Raw genomic sequence first — 15099 nt, forward strand, 5'->3', positions numbered from 1 at the left:
GGGATGAGGCCATGAAATAATTTAAACATAGGATGAGAATTTTAAATTTGTGGCATTGGCGGACTGGAAGATTTTGCAGATGAACAAGTGTGATGAGTGAGCATGACCTAGTGTGGGATTGGATTGTGATGGAGGGGTGTAAGGTAGGAAGCTCAACTTTGTAGAAGAGTCTGGTTCAGGGTGGAGACATGGAAGGGATGCTCATAGTGATGAGGTTATGAAGTTTTTGGTGGGGGCTGAAGACGATGGCGATGGTCCTCCCAAGCTTAACTGGACAAAGTTACGGCACATTCAAAACTAGATGTCGGACAAGTTGCCTTACAATACAGAGGCAGTGGGGGGATCGAGAGGGGTGGTGAGAAATAGAGCTGGATGCTATCAGACTGTATGTGGAATCTGACCTCATGGCTTCAGATAATGTCACCAAGGGACAACATGTAGCTCAGGATGAGGACAGAGCAATGGGGAACACTGGAGATGATTGCGGTGGGGGGTGGGGGGGGGGGGAGGGGTTGGGTGAAGAGAAGTAATTACTGGAGATTGTTTGTTATGATTGGATAGGTAAGAATGGGACCAAGCAAGGCTAATCCGAGGGAACTGGACAATGAAGGAGAGCTATTGGAGGAGGATCATGTAATCCATTGTGTTGAAGGATGCAGAGAAGTAAAGATGATAAAGAAAATGGATACCAAGTCAAAGATATTAGGAGAACTGATCAAAAACTTGGCCAAAGAGGTGGATTTTAAGAAGGCTCTAAAAGGATGAGAAAGAGGTGGGAAGTTTATGGAGCGAGGTCATGCTCACTCATCACGCTTGCTCATCTACATTGTCTTCCAATCCACCAATGCCACTGTCACAGAGAATATTGTTTGTGACTTTGGTTAGGGCCATTTTGGTACTGTTAGATGAAAACCCGACAAGGGATTCAAATGGGATTATGGGAGAGATGGACACATAGTTGGGAGGAAACAACATATTCAAGGATCTTGGAGAGAAAAGGGTGATTGGATCATAGTTTGTGAGGATGGAGGATAGTTTTTTGAGAACAGTACAGCACTGTTATTAAATCTTGAGAGTTATTCAGATGGTATCTAAGAAAGGCATACACCAATTAGATCTTCATGGCTTGTGACATGATCTGGACTCCTTATTTAATTACAGCTTTTTTCACTCTTTGCAAACTACAGTGTTGTGTGTATGCGTTTGCATCAAATAAGTAGTCTTATGTTAGGACATTGCCTTGTCCTGTTGGGTCTCAGTGGGATTTCTACTATTATTTCTGTCAGCCTCTTTATGATTTCTATTGCAACGGCTTCCAGGGCTTTTGTCATCATTGATCAAGCACAACTTATGAAGGGTTAAAATGCTTTGAATTTGTGAGAGTGCAGATATGTAAATTAAATTACTAACTTGGAATTTAAAACAAAATTAGTTTAATTTGAATATTTTAGCCTAAAGTAACACTTACAGCCTCGATTTATAATTTTATTTCCATTTTGTAAACCAATGATCTGCACTTAGTATGACAGTCTGTCAATATGTAACTGTACAGATTAAAAATGCTGAAAGAGAGATGCAGGGATTAAGTATGTAGCAATGGGGTGATCAGTGGAATAATCTGGCTCCTTTCGCTTCTGACTGCATTGCATATGTGACTGAATTGTACAATCAGTTAATCTGCAGGCAGCAGAAGCCTGAAAAGTAACATTTTCTTTTATCTAGTAAAGAAATTACAAACAGAAAACAGACTTTTCCCAGCAGGGAATGTGAATCTATTATTGAATGTTTTTTCATTAAATCACTCAGACTGGCAATAAAAAAAAATTACTTACGATCGAGATTCAGAATAAAGTATCTTTGTTTTCATGAACTCATATTAAAAACATAATGTTACAAAGACTAAGAAGTTAAAATTATTTAAATGTAGGATTGGCTTTCAGCTAGATCCCATTATACATTAATTACCATCGGGAGTATTGCACTGACAGCACAGAACAAGGGTTAACCACTAAGTAGCAGCAGCAGAATATTAATTATTGCAAAATGTCTGATACACCCAGATGCAGTGGGACTCCTAATGTACCCAAGCTTTGCTTGTCAGGAACACTTACCGCAGTATCTTGATGTAGTGTCTATTATTGGGAGAATTTACCATATCAAAAACAAGATGGGATAGTCATACAGTTGCAAAAAAGGAGAAACAACCAACCATTCTCTGACCATCCCAGGATCAGCTCCCCAACTGACCCCCTCCTCACCTCTTCCCAAAAATAGGCCCAACCTGCTGGCTGGCTCCATTGAAGAAGCTGGGCGATTTTTGGCCTTCCAAAATGACTGAGATGCAACGGAGTGCCTGATTAGCACCCACAGCTTGCTGGCTAAATTTAAATGAGGCCCAACCATGAAAATGGCTTTACCCAGGTGCTGCAGATAACCGTGTGCCCATTTTGGGCTGAAGTAAAAAATGGTTCTCAGCAGGTTAAAACGGGGGATTAAAATGCAGTCCATGCCTTATTATTTGCTTTTGCACAAAAAAATTAATATTTCAATATCTGAATTAAGCAATGTAAATGCAGTAACATAGAAAGATAGTGTGAAAAAATTATGAATTATTAGTTATTTGAATTAAAGAACCTTGCATGAAGAACAGACAGTAGGGCTGGAATTTTACGGCCCCCAAATGAATGGGCTGGTGGTTGGGGGGGTGGGTCGGGGGGAGCGTAAAATTGGTGGGAGGCCGGGGGTGGGGGGGGGGGGGGGTCCTGTTTCCAACACCCTCCCGCCCCTGCTGCAATTTTACGCAAGGCGGCGACGGCAAGAAATGGCCTGCCCACCCCAGGCCAATCAAGGCCCTTAAGTGCCCAATTAACTGGCACTTAAGGGCCTCCTCCTGCCGCCGTGGGTATTTTATACCCTTGTGGGCTGGGGGTTGGGGCCCTCTTGATCGGGCACCCGGTGCCCCATGGAGGTCCATTCCCGAAGTCCCAACCACCAGCAGCTCACAACACTTCCCCTGCCCCCCTAACCGACCCTCATTGCCTTGCCGGGACCCGGCCAATTGTCCCCTGTGAGGCCCTAAAAACTTACCTGTCCTTCACTTCGCTTGCGATGGCTGGGTGTAGACCCTGTAGTGGACACCGCTCCTGGTGGCGCCGCTGGGACTAAGAGCTACCGGCCCGCTGATTGACTGGCAGCTCCATTAGGTGGAACTTCCTGTCTCTAGGAGGTGTACGTCCTGCACAAGATCAAGATCAGAGACTGTGGAGCGAAAAATCCCGGCTTGGCTCCCAGGCCTGGCTGAGGTGGGCTCACCACTGACTTTTTGGCCTGTGGGTGGGGCCTCCCGCCCAACAAAAAATTCCGGCCAAGATCTATTGTAGATGACAAGATGTTGCATTTCCACTTGTGATGCATTAACTACACTTTTAAATTCAAACTGCTGGCTGTCAATTCATGAAAAAGAAACAGCTAACAGAAAAAATCTGGTGGGCACCTTGCATATTTATTTGCCTAGCTGATTCAATTTTCATCAGGCCTTTAAATGACTGCTCAATACTCCTGCCCAAAACAGGTGGAAGACTTTAAGTACACAAATTGAGATTCTACAGTGGTTGTAAATCCCTGATTGCAATTTTAATGGACAAATGGGTGGAGCATGCACCATACATCCTAGTTCCATATCTACTGGGTGTTAAGTGGCTAACCAGTGATTCTTAAAGGGATTGTTGAAAGTCCCTCGGGAAAAGGTAAGCTTTGGTTTTTTAAAAGATTTTGTGTGGCCAGAAGGATTATTCATTCTCTTCCTGGCCCCACAGAAGTCTTACAACCTACTGCTAGCCACTTCTTGGCCCTCCACGGGATCTGTGCCCTCCCCTTATGGGCACCGTCAGCCGGCCAGCTCAGTGCCGAATCTGGTCAATTTTCAGGTGCTCTGCAGTGGATGTTGTGACAGAAACCACACCTGCCAAAATGAGTACATATTAATTTCGTCATATGGAACATTGTTTTTGAACTGTTACTGGACTTGAAATAACTTGCTTAAAAAGACCACAACAGTGGCTGAAAACATGGCTGCACATTTGCATTGTTGCATGAAGAAGACAATGGGAGTGCTCCCTGATTCAATTAGCCAGATGGATTTTGTCAATGAGCCAGCATTCCACCCCTGCCCCCCATCCACCCCCCTCCCCCCCACCCCCCTCCACTGAGAGTGTCTAATAAGCTTGAAGGAATCCACAAAGCTCTCTCTCTCTCTCTCACACAAAGTTTCAGGGACCCACGGAAGTAACTTAAGACTCAAGACCGAAGACCAGTGAAACAAGTTTGAAAGTGTGCACTGGGCCCCAATGAGGACTGCAAGACTTAACTTGAATCAAAGACTTTACATCCAGTCCAAAACCCGTAACTGAACTCCAACTATTACTTCAAACCTTTCTCCTTCTTTCTCCTCCTCTGTCCCTATTTGTGTGTGTGTTTCTCGCGTATGCATGCTAGCGTGGTCGTGTCACGTATTTTTAGTAGTTTTAACTGAATTAGAGTTTTAAGGTTAATAAACTTACACCTTTCTTGTATAAATCTGAGAAAACCTGTAAGGTTGATTTCTTTGCAATCACAATTAAAGAGCAGCGAGCAAGGATTCACTGAGGGGAAGCTAAAAACACAATGTTTTAAAAATTAAACCCTGTTACGGCCAAACCAGGAAAAGGCTGAGAGGGGAGTACTAGACCCCTGCCCCACCTGGTCGTAACAATGTCAATGGAGAAGAATGTCAGGCAGGGTGTAGAATAGGTTGTCCATTTACTATCACATGTTTTATGCCACTGCCGATGACCAATTTCTGTCTTCCTTCCACCTTTTACATTGGTTTAGCAAGAGAATACAAACATACAAACATACAAATTAGAAGCAGAAGTAGGCAATTCGGCCCCTCAAGCCTGCTCCGCCATTCAATAAGATCATGGCTGATCTGTGACTCGAATTCCACAATCCCATCTACCCTCAATAACCTTTGATTCCCTTGCCTAACAAGAATCTATTTACCTCCACCTTAAAAATATTCAATGACCCCGCCTTCACCACCTTCTGAGGCAGAGAGTTCCAAAGTCACACAACCCCCTGAGAATAGCAGGACAGTAAAAGCAATACTAATGACAAATGTACAGGCTCTGACGAGACGGAAACATTGTCTTGTATGTGTACAACAGATAGTTAATTTGAATCCAAATAAATCCAAAACACACAAGGAATCAATTTGGGTTTTTAGATTGGTTCAGTGTGCAACGCTACAAAAATCAATGCATAAAAATAAGACTTATTGAATTTTTCTTTATCTAATGCGAGTTCATTCAGTACTGTCAATTGTTGAAATTACGAATTAATTTTTGATGGGTTTGGCATATTAAATAAAATTTTGTGGATGCAAGTAATTGCAACTAAACTCAGTCAGGAATTAGGCTGAGTTAATGGTGCAGAATTATTTACGAATACAGCCAGTCACCATTGGTATGACTGATTAATATGACCATACTCCTGCTCTTAAGGAAAATCTTCACCATTAGAAGTCAGATCTTTGAAGTATACCAGAATGAACTGATAACCTTACTTCTGAACAAGAATAAAACTAGTAACAAATATTTCTTTATCGAAACCTTTACTGTAGCACAGGGATAAGGTTATGTTACAACACATCTCATTTTTCCATGCCTGTTCATTAAAATATTTTTATTACCATAACATTTTCTCTCTCATTTTGTTTTTAATAGTGATACGAGTATTAGTCACTAGTAAAAAGTTGGTTTCTTCGAACAACATGCAAGCTGATACGATCCAGTATGCAGTAAGGCAAGAAAAGGTAAACAAAGGTTAAAAAGTTTAGTAAGCAGAATGGATCTTTGGATGTGAAACAAAAACAGAAAACATTGGAAATGCACAGAATGTCAGTCAACAACTTAAAGACAAAGAGAGGTTAATGTTCTGGTGAAGAGTCTAGTCCAAATTGTGACCCTATGTTTCTGTACTAGATGATGGTTAACCCAGCTGTGAATTTCTAACATTTTCTGTTTTTATTTGGATTTTCAGAAGTCATAGTCTTTTTTTATCTTGGGCCTTTAACATGACTCTTTGGTAAACAACGTTATATTATGGTTGTTGAAAATATAATTTCATATTATTAGAGAGGCACAATTCTACCTTTGTTCTTGTTGAAAATAAGCCATTTGCCACAGATAATTCTGAGCAGTCGTTTTGAAGTTTTCTAACCTTTATGATATTTCAACAATAAATTTCTACTTGTCACCATGTAGAAGTTTACTAAAGTTTTATTTTTCTTTAATATAAATACAGCCCTTGATTTTTGTTTTTTGTTGTCAAGAGATCAGAGGAACATATTTAATTTATCAGCTAAGTCTTATTGGGAAAAATATCAATGTGGAACAATGTTAAACATATAATTATATTTGAGTAATTTACTTCAAAGATCCTTCTAATATATGAACCCATTACCCATAAATGCTCTTCACAGGCATCCTGACTACTTAAACAATTAGGCAATGAACCTCTGTCTTGCAAGCAACCGTACATGTATGAAAATGCATTTGTCAGTTGGGAGAGTATAGTTTTTCTAATCAAGATTTAGTCTAGTTTCAAAGTGTGGTGTTCAGAGAAGAAAACTAGGCTGTTTAAGTGAAGCATTTGATCATGTTGATGTAGTCTTTTTTCCTAAAAGCATTAATGTTCAAACCTTCACCAGATGCACAAAGGATTTGAAAAGAAGAAAATAGTAGAGGATGTCTACACAGCTTCCAGCTCTGCTGCATGTGGTCTAGAGCTTGAAACCAATGTCCAATACCTCATAACAGGTAAGGTAAGAACTTAATGGGAACATGTTCATTGTTTTGGATGCCTTCATTTATATTCATTGAAAAACTTGCAGATCTCCTGTGATGTTATTCGTGAATAATTCAACTGGGGAGGGGAGGGGATGGGTAGAGAGGAGGGAAGAATGGGAAGAAAGGATGTGAGGGGAAAATGAGAGGGAGGGGAAGGAGGAAGGAAAGGAAAGGGGAGGAGGGAGGGAGGGAGAGGGGAGGGAGGAGGGAGGGAGAGGGGAGGGAGAAGGGAGGGAGAGGGGAAGGAGGAGGGAGGGAGAGGGGAAGGAGGAGGGAGGGAGGAAGGAGGGAGGGAAAGGAGGGGCTGGGGAAAGAGAAGAGGAGGAGCGGGGAGGGTGGAGAGGGAGGGGAGGAGGCTGCTGCAGTCTAGAAATGAGTCCCTCACTGAAAGAATTGGGAAAGAAGTTTGGAAAAAGATTGAAAACAACCAGGAATGTTTTTGATTGGTTCTTGGAAAATAGTGCGTTGTATATCCACTGCAAGCAAGCAAATAAATTAATTAGGTCCCTCAACATACCACAGTTACAGACATAAGTAAATAACATGGGAAAAATAATCATTTATTTTTATAGTAAAACTCTTTACTGCAAGGCTTTTTATAGCAAGGGCTACAAAGCATAACAATTAGCAAAGATTCAACTAATTTTCATTCCATTTATCAAATATTTTTGCAACAAATTTTTACATTAAACTAAGGTTCTGCTTAAACATGCTTGTTTAAATTCAGGACTTTTATTCAGAATCATCCTTCAAACTCAACTAATGATACAATCCTTTAGAGGTTCTATAGTTTTTAATCAAACACTTTGTTTTCCTGGTTGTTTTTCAGATGTGAGTTAAACATAAATAATCTATGGTCTATCCATTCAGAATACATAATAAAATATAAAGATTGAACAATACCTTATTTATTTTTCTGATATATAGGATGCTACATATGTTAAATAAATTACTCATTGGATATAAGCTATTCCTAACTGACTGGAGTTGAGGTGGCAGTGTGCTGGAAGGGCCATAGACTTTCAGCCCCATTGTGAAAGGAAGATGAAATGCACATTATTTTAGATTGTTTTGTGTGACTAGGAAAGAGTCTGAGTGGAGAGGTAGGGCATGTAAATGATCCCAATTGTAAGAATGATTGTTTAAAGGGTTCCTCACTTTTCTACCTAGATCTGAACTATTGAATTGTTTTTAGTTTTTGTAACTTATTTGTAACTGCGAAGAAACTGGAAGTCAGAGCTCAGAGTCAATTATGTGTTACAATTAGACAATTAAAGATAAGTAAAAAAACTTGTGTTGATTAGAATATACTGTGGGATAATTGTAATAAATATGACTGATTAAAAATCATTGAAGGGTGTAACATAGTTAACTGTTGCACTTACAGGAAGCATGCACTTACACAAAACTAAGGACAGTGTTCTACTGCCACTGCACAGTGCTGCTCGACTTTAGTCTGGATTTGAGAGAGGGCAATCACATTCTATCCCCAATTCTGAGTGGAGCTTTTTGTCTAATGCAACCGCCCATTAATATATATTATGTATAGATATATGGTTCTTCCTCATTTTAGGCCAACTTGGTGTTCAGGGAAAAGTTCATATTGGAATTTGCAATTGGATTGTTCGATGGGATAATCTAACTTCATTACAAAAACGGAACCTGAAGTTGAACAAATATGAAACGGGCTGTTCCTGTCAAGTAAGTCAAATTGCTATACACTTTACCACCCTTCTTGTTTCCATTTCCCCCCCCTCAACTCCTTTTCCAATGGCACTTATCATTGCAGTGGAACAGTTCCACGAGCTGCTAACACTTCAGTATTGCAATTGTGTGACCCTCCTTTGAGTGAGCCGAGACAGTGAATGATGACAGGCATTATAGAGGGCATTACAAGGGACCTGATCGTGTCCTCACCTGACAGTCACAAGTGTACTTTCCAGCACGATCACTGATAGCAATCAGGAGCAGGAACCCTGGTTGATTTGTCCCCTCTCTAATTGATGACAATCATAGAGCACTGGCACAATTTTTATGCGATGCCAGCTGCCTACGTGCTCGACTTAGTGCTACTGCCAGCACATTGGAATATATGAACTCAATTTATTTTGGACCTGTGGAATGGAATGGTTCATACATACCAGTTAATGCATCAGGCAACTAGTTACTTGGAGTATATAATAGCAGTTGGTTCTTGTGTGATTTCTTCAGTAGCTGCATATACTGGGGATGATTACCAAACTGGTTAGTAAGCCCAAAATGAATGGGGGTTCAGACTCTACAGAGTTAAACCTGAATTAACTCAACCTTACCCCTGTAAGATACGCAAGTATTATATCATATACTATCAAAAGACAAATAATCTGAATTGATTCCTTTATAACTTTGATAAATACATTTTTATATTTCTATTCTCCAGATTGTCAGCTGCCACAGTCTACCCTGCTCTGCTCCAGCAAAGAGCCAGTGTGTTTGGACTGATATGGCAACAGAGAAAACCCCAGCTGGATCTCAGGCAAAAAATAGTGTCTGCATGAAGCGAGATGATGATTCCTGTCACTGGTATGAAGAAGGATCAGCCAGTGCGAATGAAAATATTTATTACAGTGAACCCTGAGTCTCCCTTCACCCCACAAAGGTTGTGTTCCTATATCAGCTGCAGATGGTGCAATTGTATCAAAGATCCCTTAGGTTCTCCTGTCTATTCAAACATTTTGTCAGTTTACTGCATTCCTGTTAGCTATGTGAAGCATAGCAGTTTCTTCATCCATTCTTATGAATACATCCCAGTGAATGAAAAGCAACAATTATGGCCCCTCATTAGATTCTGATACAATGATAAGTTTTGTCACATGAGGCAAACTGAAGCATAACCATCATTACAACTTTTGTAAATGTATATTGACTCTGTAGTTGACTGGTGAAATTTCACATCAAAAATGATAAATTGTACAGATATGAGTGGAACTAGAAAGAAGATATATCTTTGTAATTGAGAATGATGCTGCATTAGTTATGCTATTCAGGATTTAAAACAAAAATTAAGTTTAAAGTACCTGTGTGCAACAGTGTAATCTTTGCACTGGCAGTGATGAGATTACAATCATGTCAAAAATTGATACTTTTTTTAAAGACTGTGCCACATGCAGGGTAATATTAACATGTGGTTGACAGCACAAAGGGCACATAAGCTGCCTATCTGTGCGATGCACCAGGGCAAATGAACACATCGATGAATGCCAACAAACAAAAAAGTTATTCCTTCCATTGTCCCCTGAAATATTCCTTTTTTTAAAAAAAATAAGGTTCGATATTTTCTGAGGGACAGAGTCCCATGAAAAGGATATTGTTTGTTTTTAAAAGGTTAGTGTCAAATAATATTAACAGATGTCCTTGTCAACATTGTTTGCCCCATTGCCCGTGGTAAAATACAATTTGCGCTGGCGCTACAAAGGATAAAGTGGGGCTATAGCCAATGCCATGAATGTGAGTATAATGTCTGCATGTTAGATCTTAAGTTATCTCAGATATATGTTAAAAAAGTTCCATATTTGATTATTCATATACTGTAGCAAGACCATTAACTGATGGCCCATGCATTAGTTGGCCCACCAAAAAACTGGTTCTAGCAGTTTTTATTTTAAAAAACACTAAAAACTAAGTATACTTGGGAAATTTTGGGAATGATTACAACAAGAATAGAACATCAAAGACTATGGGGCTCTCAAGCATCAGTCTTCACGCTCAGTTAGTAGAATCCAAATCCCATCAAGTTCTCATTGAGCATCTTTGATTAGTATAACTGAATAGGACAGAAAAAGCAGCTAGAAAACTTGTTTTGTTATTAGCATACTCCAATCTAATTATATGGCTCATAACTGTGATCAATATTTCCTAAAGTTCAGCAAGAAAGCTACACGGCAAATCTGAAATCAACAATTTCAAATTCAAGACCAATCTTTTTGCAGTTCCTCCCCCACTTCTACTCAAAGCACTTAACTTAAATTTGACAAAATATTCACAAATATACTGCTTTAAAATATAGATACAAAGATGATTTCTGATATTTGATATGAATGTTGTGCTTTGTAAGAACTATGCTGTCTTGCCAAATATCTAATAAAAAGCTTTCTTATTAATGTTTTAATAAATGTGCTGTGAGTTTTCTGTAAAGCTTCTGACACCTCAGATTGGCTTTATTTTGAAAGTATCTAAGTATGTGTGTTTAATTTATTTTTGATTAGCTGCACATCAGGTCAGCATGGAAACCCATCACCATGCATTAGTCTTAAAACTACTGTGAAATCCACATAAGTAGAGTTCCCATTTGCCTAATATGAAATGCATACTCTTGCTTTGTAAGGATAACTCCACTTCCATAAGCTCAGAAAATATAGGCACAGGCTGGTGAGCCAAGCCTTAGGGCTCCTGAATCGATGTAGAAGTAATTCTGGAATTTAACCAGCTAAAACTGTCCGGCCTACCAGCACAGAGCCCTGGTAAGTTTCTTACTGTTTGTCCAGCTAGCTTAGTGGCTTATACAAGCCATGTGGGAAGAATTCTACTCCCCAATGACAGAGCTATCCCTCCGGGCTCAATCAATGAGCACAATTAGCTGCTCAATTATTAACAAGACTCTAGTATTCCAGACTTGCCTGGCTTGGGTTCACATTACAAAGTTTTTCAAAGAGAATCAACTTTGTTCCAATCTTAGGCATGTCATTCTTGACCTAACATGATCCTAAAGAGACTCTGTTTATTTCCTCTACCTCCTTTCAAGAATAGTCACTGGCTGGTCATTACCAATTAAGCTCTTGCAATGTGAATGCTAGATATAAGGAACTGATCCCCAGTGGCATGGTGAGCAGCACAATTCAGCACAAAATGATTAGTAATGATTTTTAGTTTCAAATAATACCTTATAGCTGCTGTTATTCCAACCCTGAGAGCTACTTCATGGGTTATATGAGGAGCCTTCAAAATAGTGGAACAGCTTACACCAGACAGCTTATGACATGCCAGTCACCTTAATGTTATAAATGCACAAGACTGGTAACTCCAACCAAAAATTCATACCTAAGGGCTTTATGTGGCCATTAATGAAACCTAATGTGCCAATATCAGAAAATGTAGGTTATCATATATACAACATACAATATGTTATATTTATGTACAGACTAAATGACTTAATTATTTGGGAGTACCAAAGGGCAGTTTTCATAAGCTTACAACAATGGCACATTCAGATGGCATAACTGTAAAAATTCAATTGTGTGCATAACCCATAATGTCCATTGCCTCGAATGTGTCTTGAATTGATTTACATTCATTTTAATGAGGGGTAACAATAGCTTTTAAAACTGTATTTTGAAGTTCTACATTTTGATTCTAAAAGAACAAGAAGCAGCAGCCTGACTATGTGCAATGTATTATTTGTGTGGTGCCTTCTCCAGTCCCTCACCCTTGCTTCATGTTGTAGTAATCATTGGTTGTTATCAAAACGACTTCTAGCTGTTTTGAACCCTCGACATTTGATGTTCCTGAATAGTGTATCCAGTATGTTTTTATGTTTGGAATTATTACAGTAGTCTGTCCTTCAGAACAAGAAAAAGACACTTGAGCTACACTTACCATTTCCTTATGATTTGGATAAAAGACCTGTTCAATCAGTGGAAATTTCTCTGGGCCCATGCTTTTGTAGATGCTCACCAACTGAGCAAACTGAAACAGAACAAAAACATTCTATTGTAAGTAATGTATATATGCCAATAATATTTATACAGATTTTGCCTCTGGCTTTTTATGCTTTGATCCCTATCAAGATCTCAGAGGGAACAAAAACATTTCAGTGATGTAATACAGCTCTGACAGTGTTGTGATAGTAATAATCCAGAAGCTATAATTCAAACACAAAGCTTCTCTGGTTCCACCTGCTGTTTCAGATGGGCTTTCATATCGAACAATCACAGTCATCAATTGCACGATCATATTTGACGAACGGTTTCATTTTTTTTAAGCTTTTCTTTTGCTAAGTATTGCCTCATGACAAAGAGGATAGATTGAAATTTCTCATCCAAAGCTTCTCACAATGCCATTGGACAGTAAAGGTTATCAGAGAGAACTTGTCAAGCCCTCTAATTTTCCCTCCATCAGTGTCCCAGTATTGTACATTTGTATGTTGATGTATGTCTGTTGTGTGTTTTGGCATCTACATACTGTTATGTTACATAATGTGGCATAAAATAAAGAAATGTGGAAACATAGAAACAGAAATTGGTCATTCTGCCTTTTAAGCATGTTCCACCGCCATTCAATTAGATCATGGTTGATCTGTAAAGTCAACTCCCTTTAAATGCCTTTGTTCCATTTCCCTTAATATCCTTACCTAACAAAATTATTTCAATCTCAGTCATGAAAAATTCAAATGTCCATACATCCACAAGCTTTTGGGGGAGTGAGTTCCAGATTTTCACTACAGCGTATGTGGAAGAAGTGCTTCTTGATTTCATCTCTAAATGGCCTACCTCTAATTTTACGATTATGCCCTCTTAATTCACCCACCAGAGAAAATATCGACACTACTGAATTTCTTAATCATTTTAAATACCTCAATTAGATCCCCTTTTAAACTCAAGGGAATACAAGACAAGTTTATGTAACCTGTCTTCTTAATGTAATCTTTTAAGCCCCAGTAGTACTTTGATGAATTTACACTGTACTTTTTCCCAGGCCAATATATCTCTCCTGAAATTCAGTTCCCAGGTGGGGTCTGACCATGCCACTGTAAAATTGAAACTTTGGCTGGAAGTTTCCAGGCCCTTTGGGGATGGTCTGGGAGACGGGAGGGCTCGCAAAATGGTGGGAGAAGGTGTCGCAAGGAGAGCACAACATCTTCCCGCTGACATGCCATGTTGCTAGCAGCGGGAAAGTTGGGGGGACCGGCTGCCCATCGGGTGGCCAATTAAGTAACCTATTAAGGGCCACTTCCCATCTCCACGGGCATTTTGCCCACGTTGGGAGGGCCTGTCGCTGCATGAGGAGACCACCCAGTGAAACTTGGTGACCTCCCAGCGGGCTCCAGGAAGCGGGGGGCTTCCTTTATGGACACTCCAGGACTCACATAGGTGCCCCCTGACAGAAATGGCTGCCCCCAAGTCTAAGTCTCCACCATTAGCACAGGGCCACCCGATCATTGGGCCTCTCTGCCTAGCCCTGGCTTTGAGAGTCCCAAACATTGAAGTGACTTCTCCCTGCAGCTGCAGCCTCAGCATTGCTCTCTGTCTCCTACCTCCATACTAATTATCAACCCATACCACAGGTTACCACCAATTCCATCTGCTCTGACTTTTGCTGATAATCTCTTGCATGGCATCTTATTAAATGTCTTTGAGAAATTATAAACCCATACCCATAGGCACTCACCTATTCAGCATGCTCATGACCTCCTCAAAAAATTCAACTAGATTAGTCAGGCATGACCTAGCCTTCATAAATCCATTCTGACTCTCTTTGATACTTACCCAAGTGCTCAATCATTGTATCTCTGAATTTAGATATAGCAATGTTCCCAAAAATGATGTTAAATTGACAAGTTTATATTTTCCTGGGTTCTCTTTCCCACCCTTCTTAAATAATGGAGCGGCATTTGCAATTTTCGAATCCAAATGACAGCAAAAGACTCACCAATTTCTTTAAATACCATGGGGTGGAGACCATTAGGTCCTGTGGATTTGTCTGTCTTAGGTCCCATTATATTCTCCATTTTATAACATACTAAATCCATTCAGTTCCTCCCCTTGTCTTACTTTTAGGTTCCCATATTCCACTGGCATTTTATTCTCTTCCTCCACTGTGAAAATGGATATAAAGTACTCATTTCACAAGATTGCCATTCCCTTATTATCCATTATAATCTTGCTTGCATCATCTTTAATAGGCGCACATTCCCCTTTGTCACTCTTTTCCTCAATATATTTAGAAAATCTTTTGATGTTAACTCTGATATCATTTGCAAGGCTTTTTTTCATATTTCCTTTTTGTACCTCTTAATACTTTCTTTATATCCCTTTGTTGCATTGCATAGCTCTCCCAGTCTGTTGGTTTCCATTTTACCTTGCATTTGTGTAAACTTTTTCTTTTTGCTTGATACTGTCTCTTACCTCACTTGTTGATCTTGGTTACTTAACTACACAAGTGTAGTTTAGGGGCATAT

At 39.7% G+C, this 15099-nt stretch overlaps 2 protein-coding genes across 3 annotated transcripts in view; one reads left to right on the forward strand and one right to left on the reverse strand.

Moving 5' to 3' along the window:
* Positions 1-11007, forward strand: part of LOC137380137 (metalloproteinase inhibitor 3-like) — a 30557-nt gene extending 19550 nt beyond the window's left edge. Inside the window, exons 2-5 of the mRNA XM_068051836.1 lie at positions 5763-5851; positions 6749-6857; positions 8461-8588; positions 9307-11007. Of these exons, the coding sequence (XP_067907937.1) occupies positions 5763-5851; positions 6749-6857; positions 8461-8588; positions 9307-9504 (524 nt within the window). The 3' untranslated portion in view covers positions 9505-11007. The remainder of the gene's footprint in view (positions 1-5762; positions 5852-6748; positions 6858-8460; positions 8589-9306) is intronic.
* Positions 1-15099, reverse strand: part of syn2b (synapsin IIb) — a 420009-nt gene that overhangs the window by 140982 nt on the left and 263928 nt on the right. For both annotated transcript variants that reach the window (XM_068051834.1, XM_068051835.1), the window contains exon 5: positions 12519-12608. In XM_068051834.1, coding sequence (XP_067907935.1) covers positions 12519-12608 — 90 coding nt within the window. The remainder of the gene's footprint in view (positions 1-12518; positions 12609-15099) is intronic.

This window comes from Heterodontus francisci, chromosome 19 (assembly GCF_036365525.1).
Source record: "Heterodontus francisci isolate sHetFra1 chromosome 19, sHetFra1.hap1, whole genome shotgun sequence".
In the NCBI taxonomy this organism is placed as follows: domain Eukaryota; kingdom Metazoa; phylum Chordata; class Chondrichthyes; order Heterodontiformes; family Heterodontidae; genus Heterodontus; species Heterodontus francisci.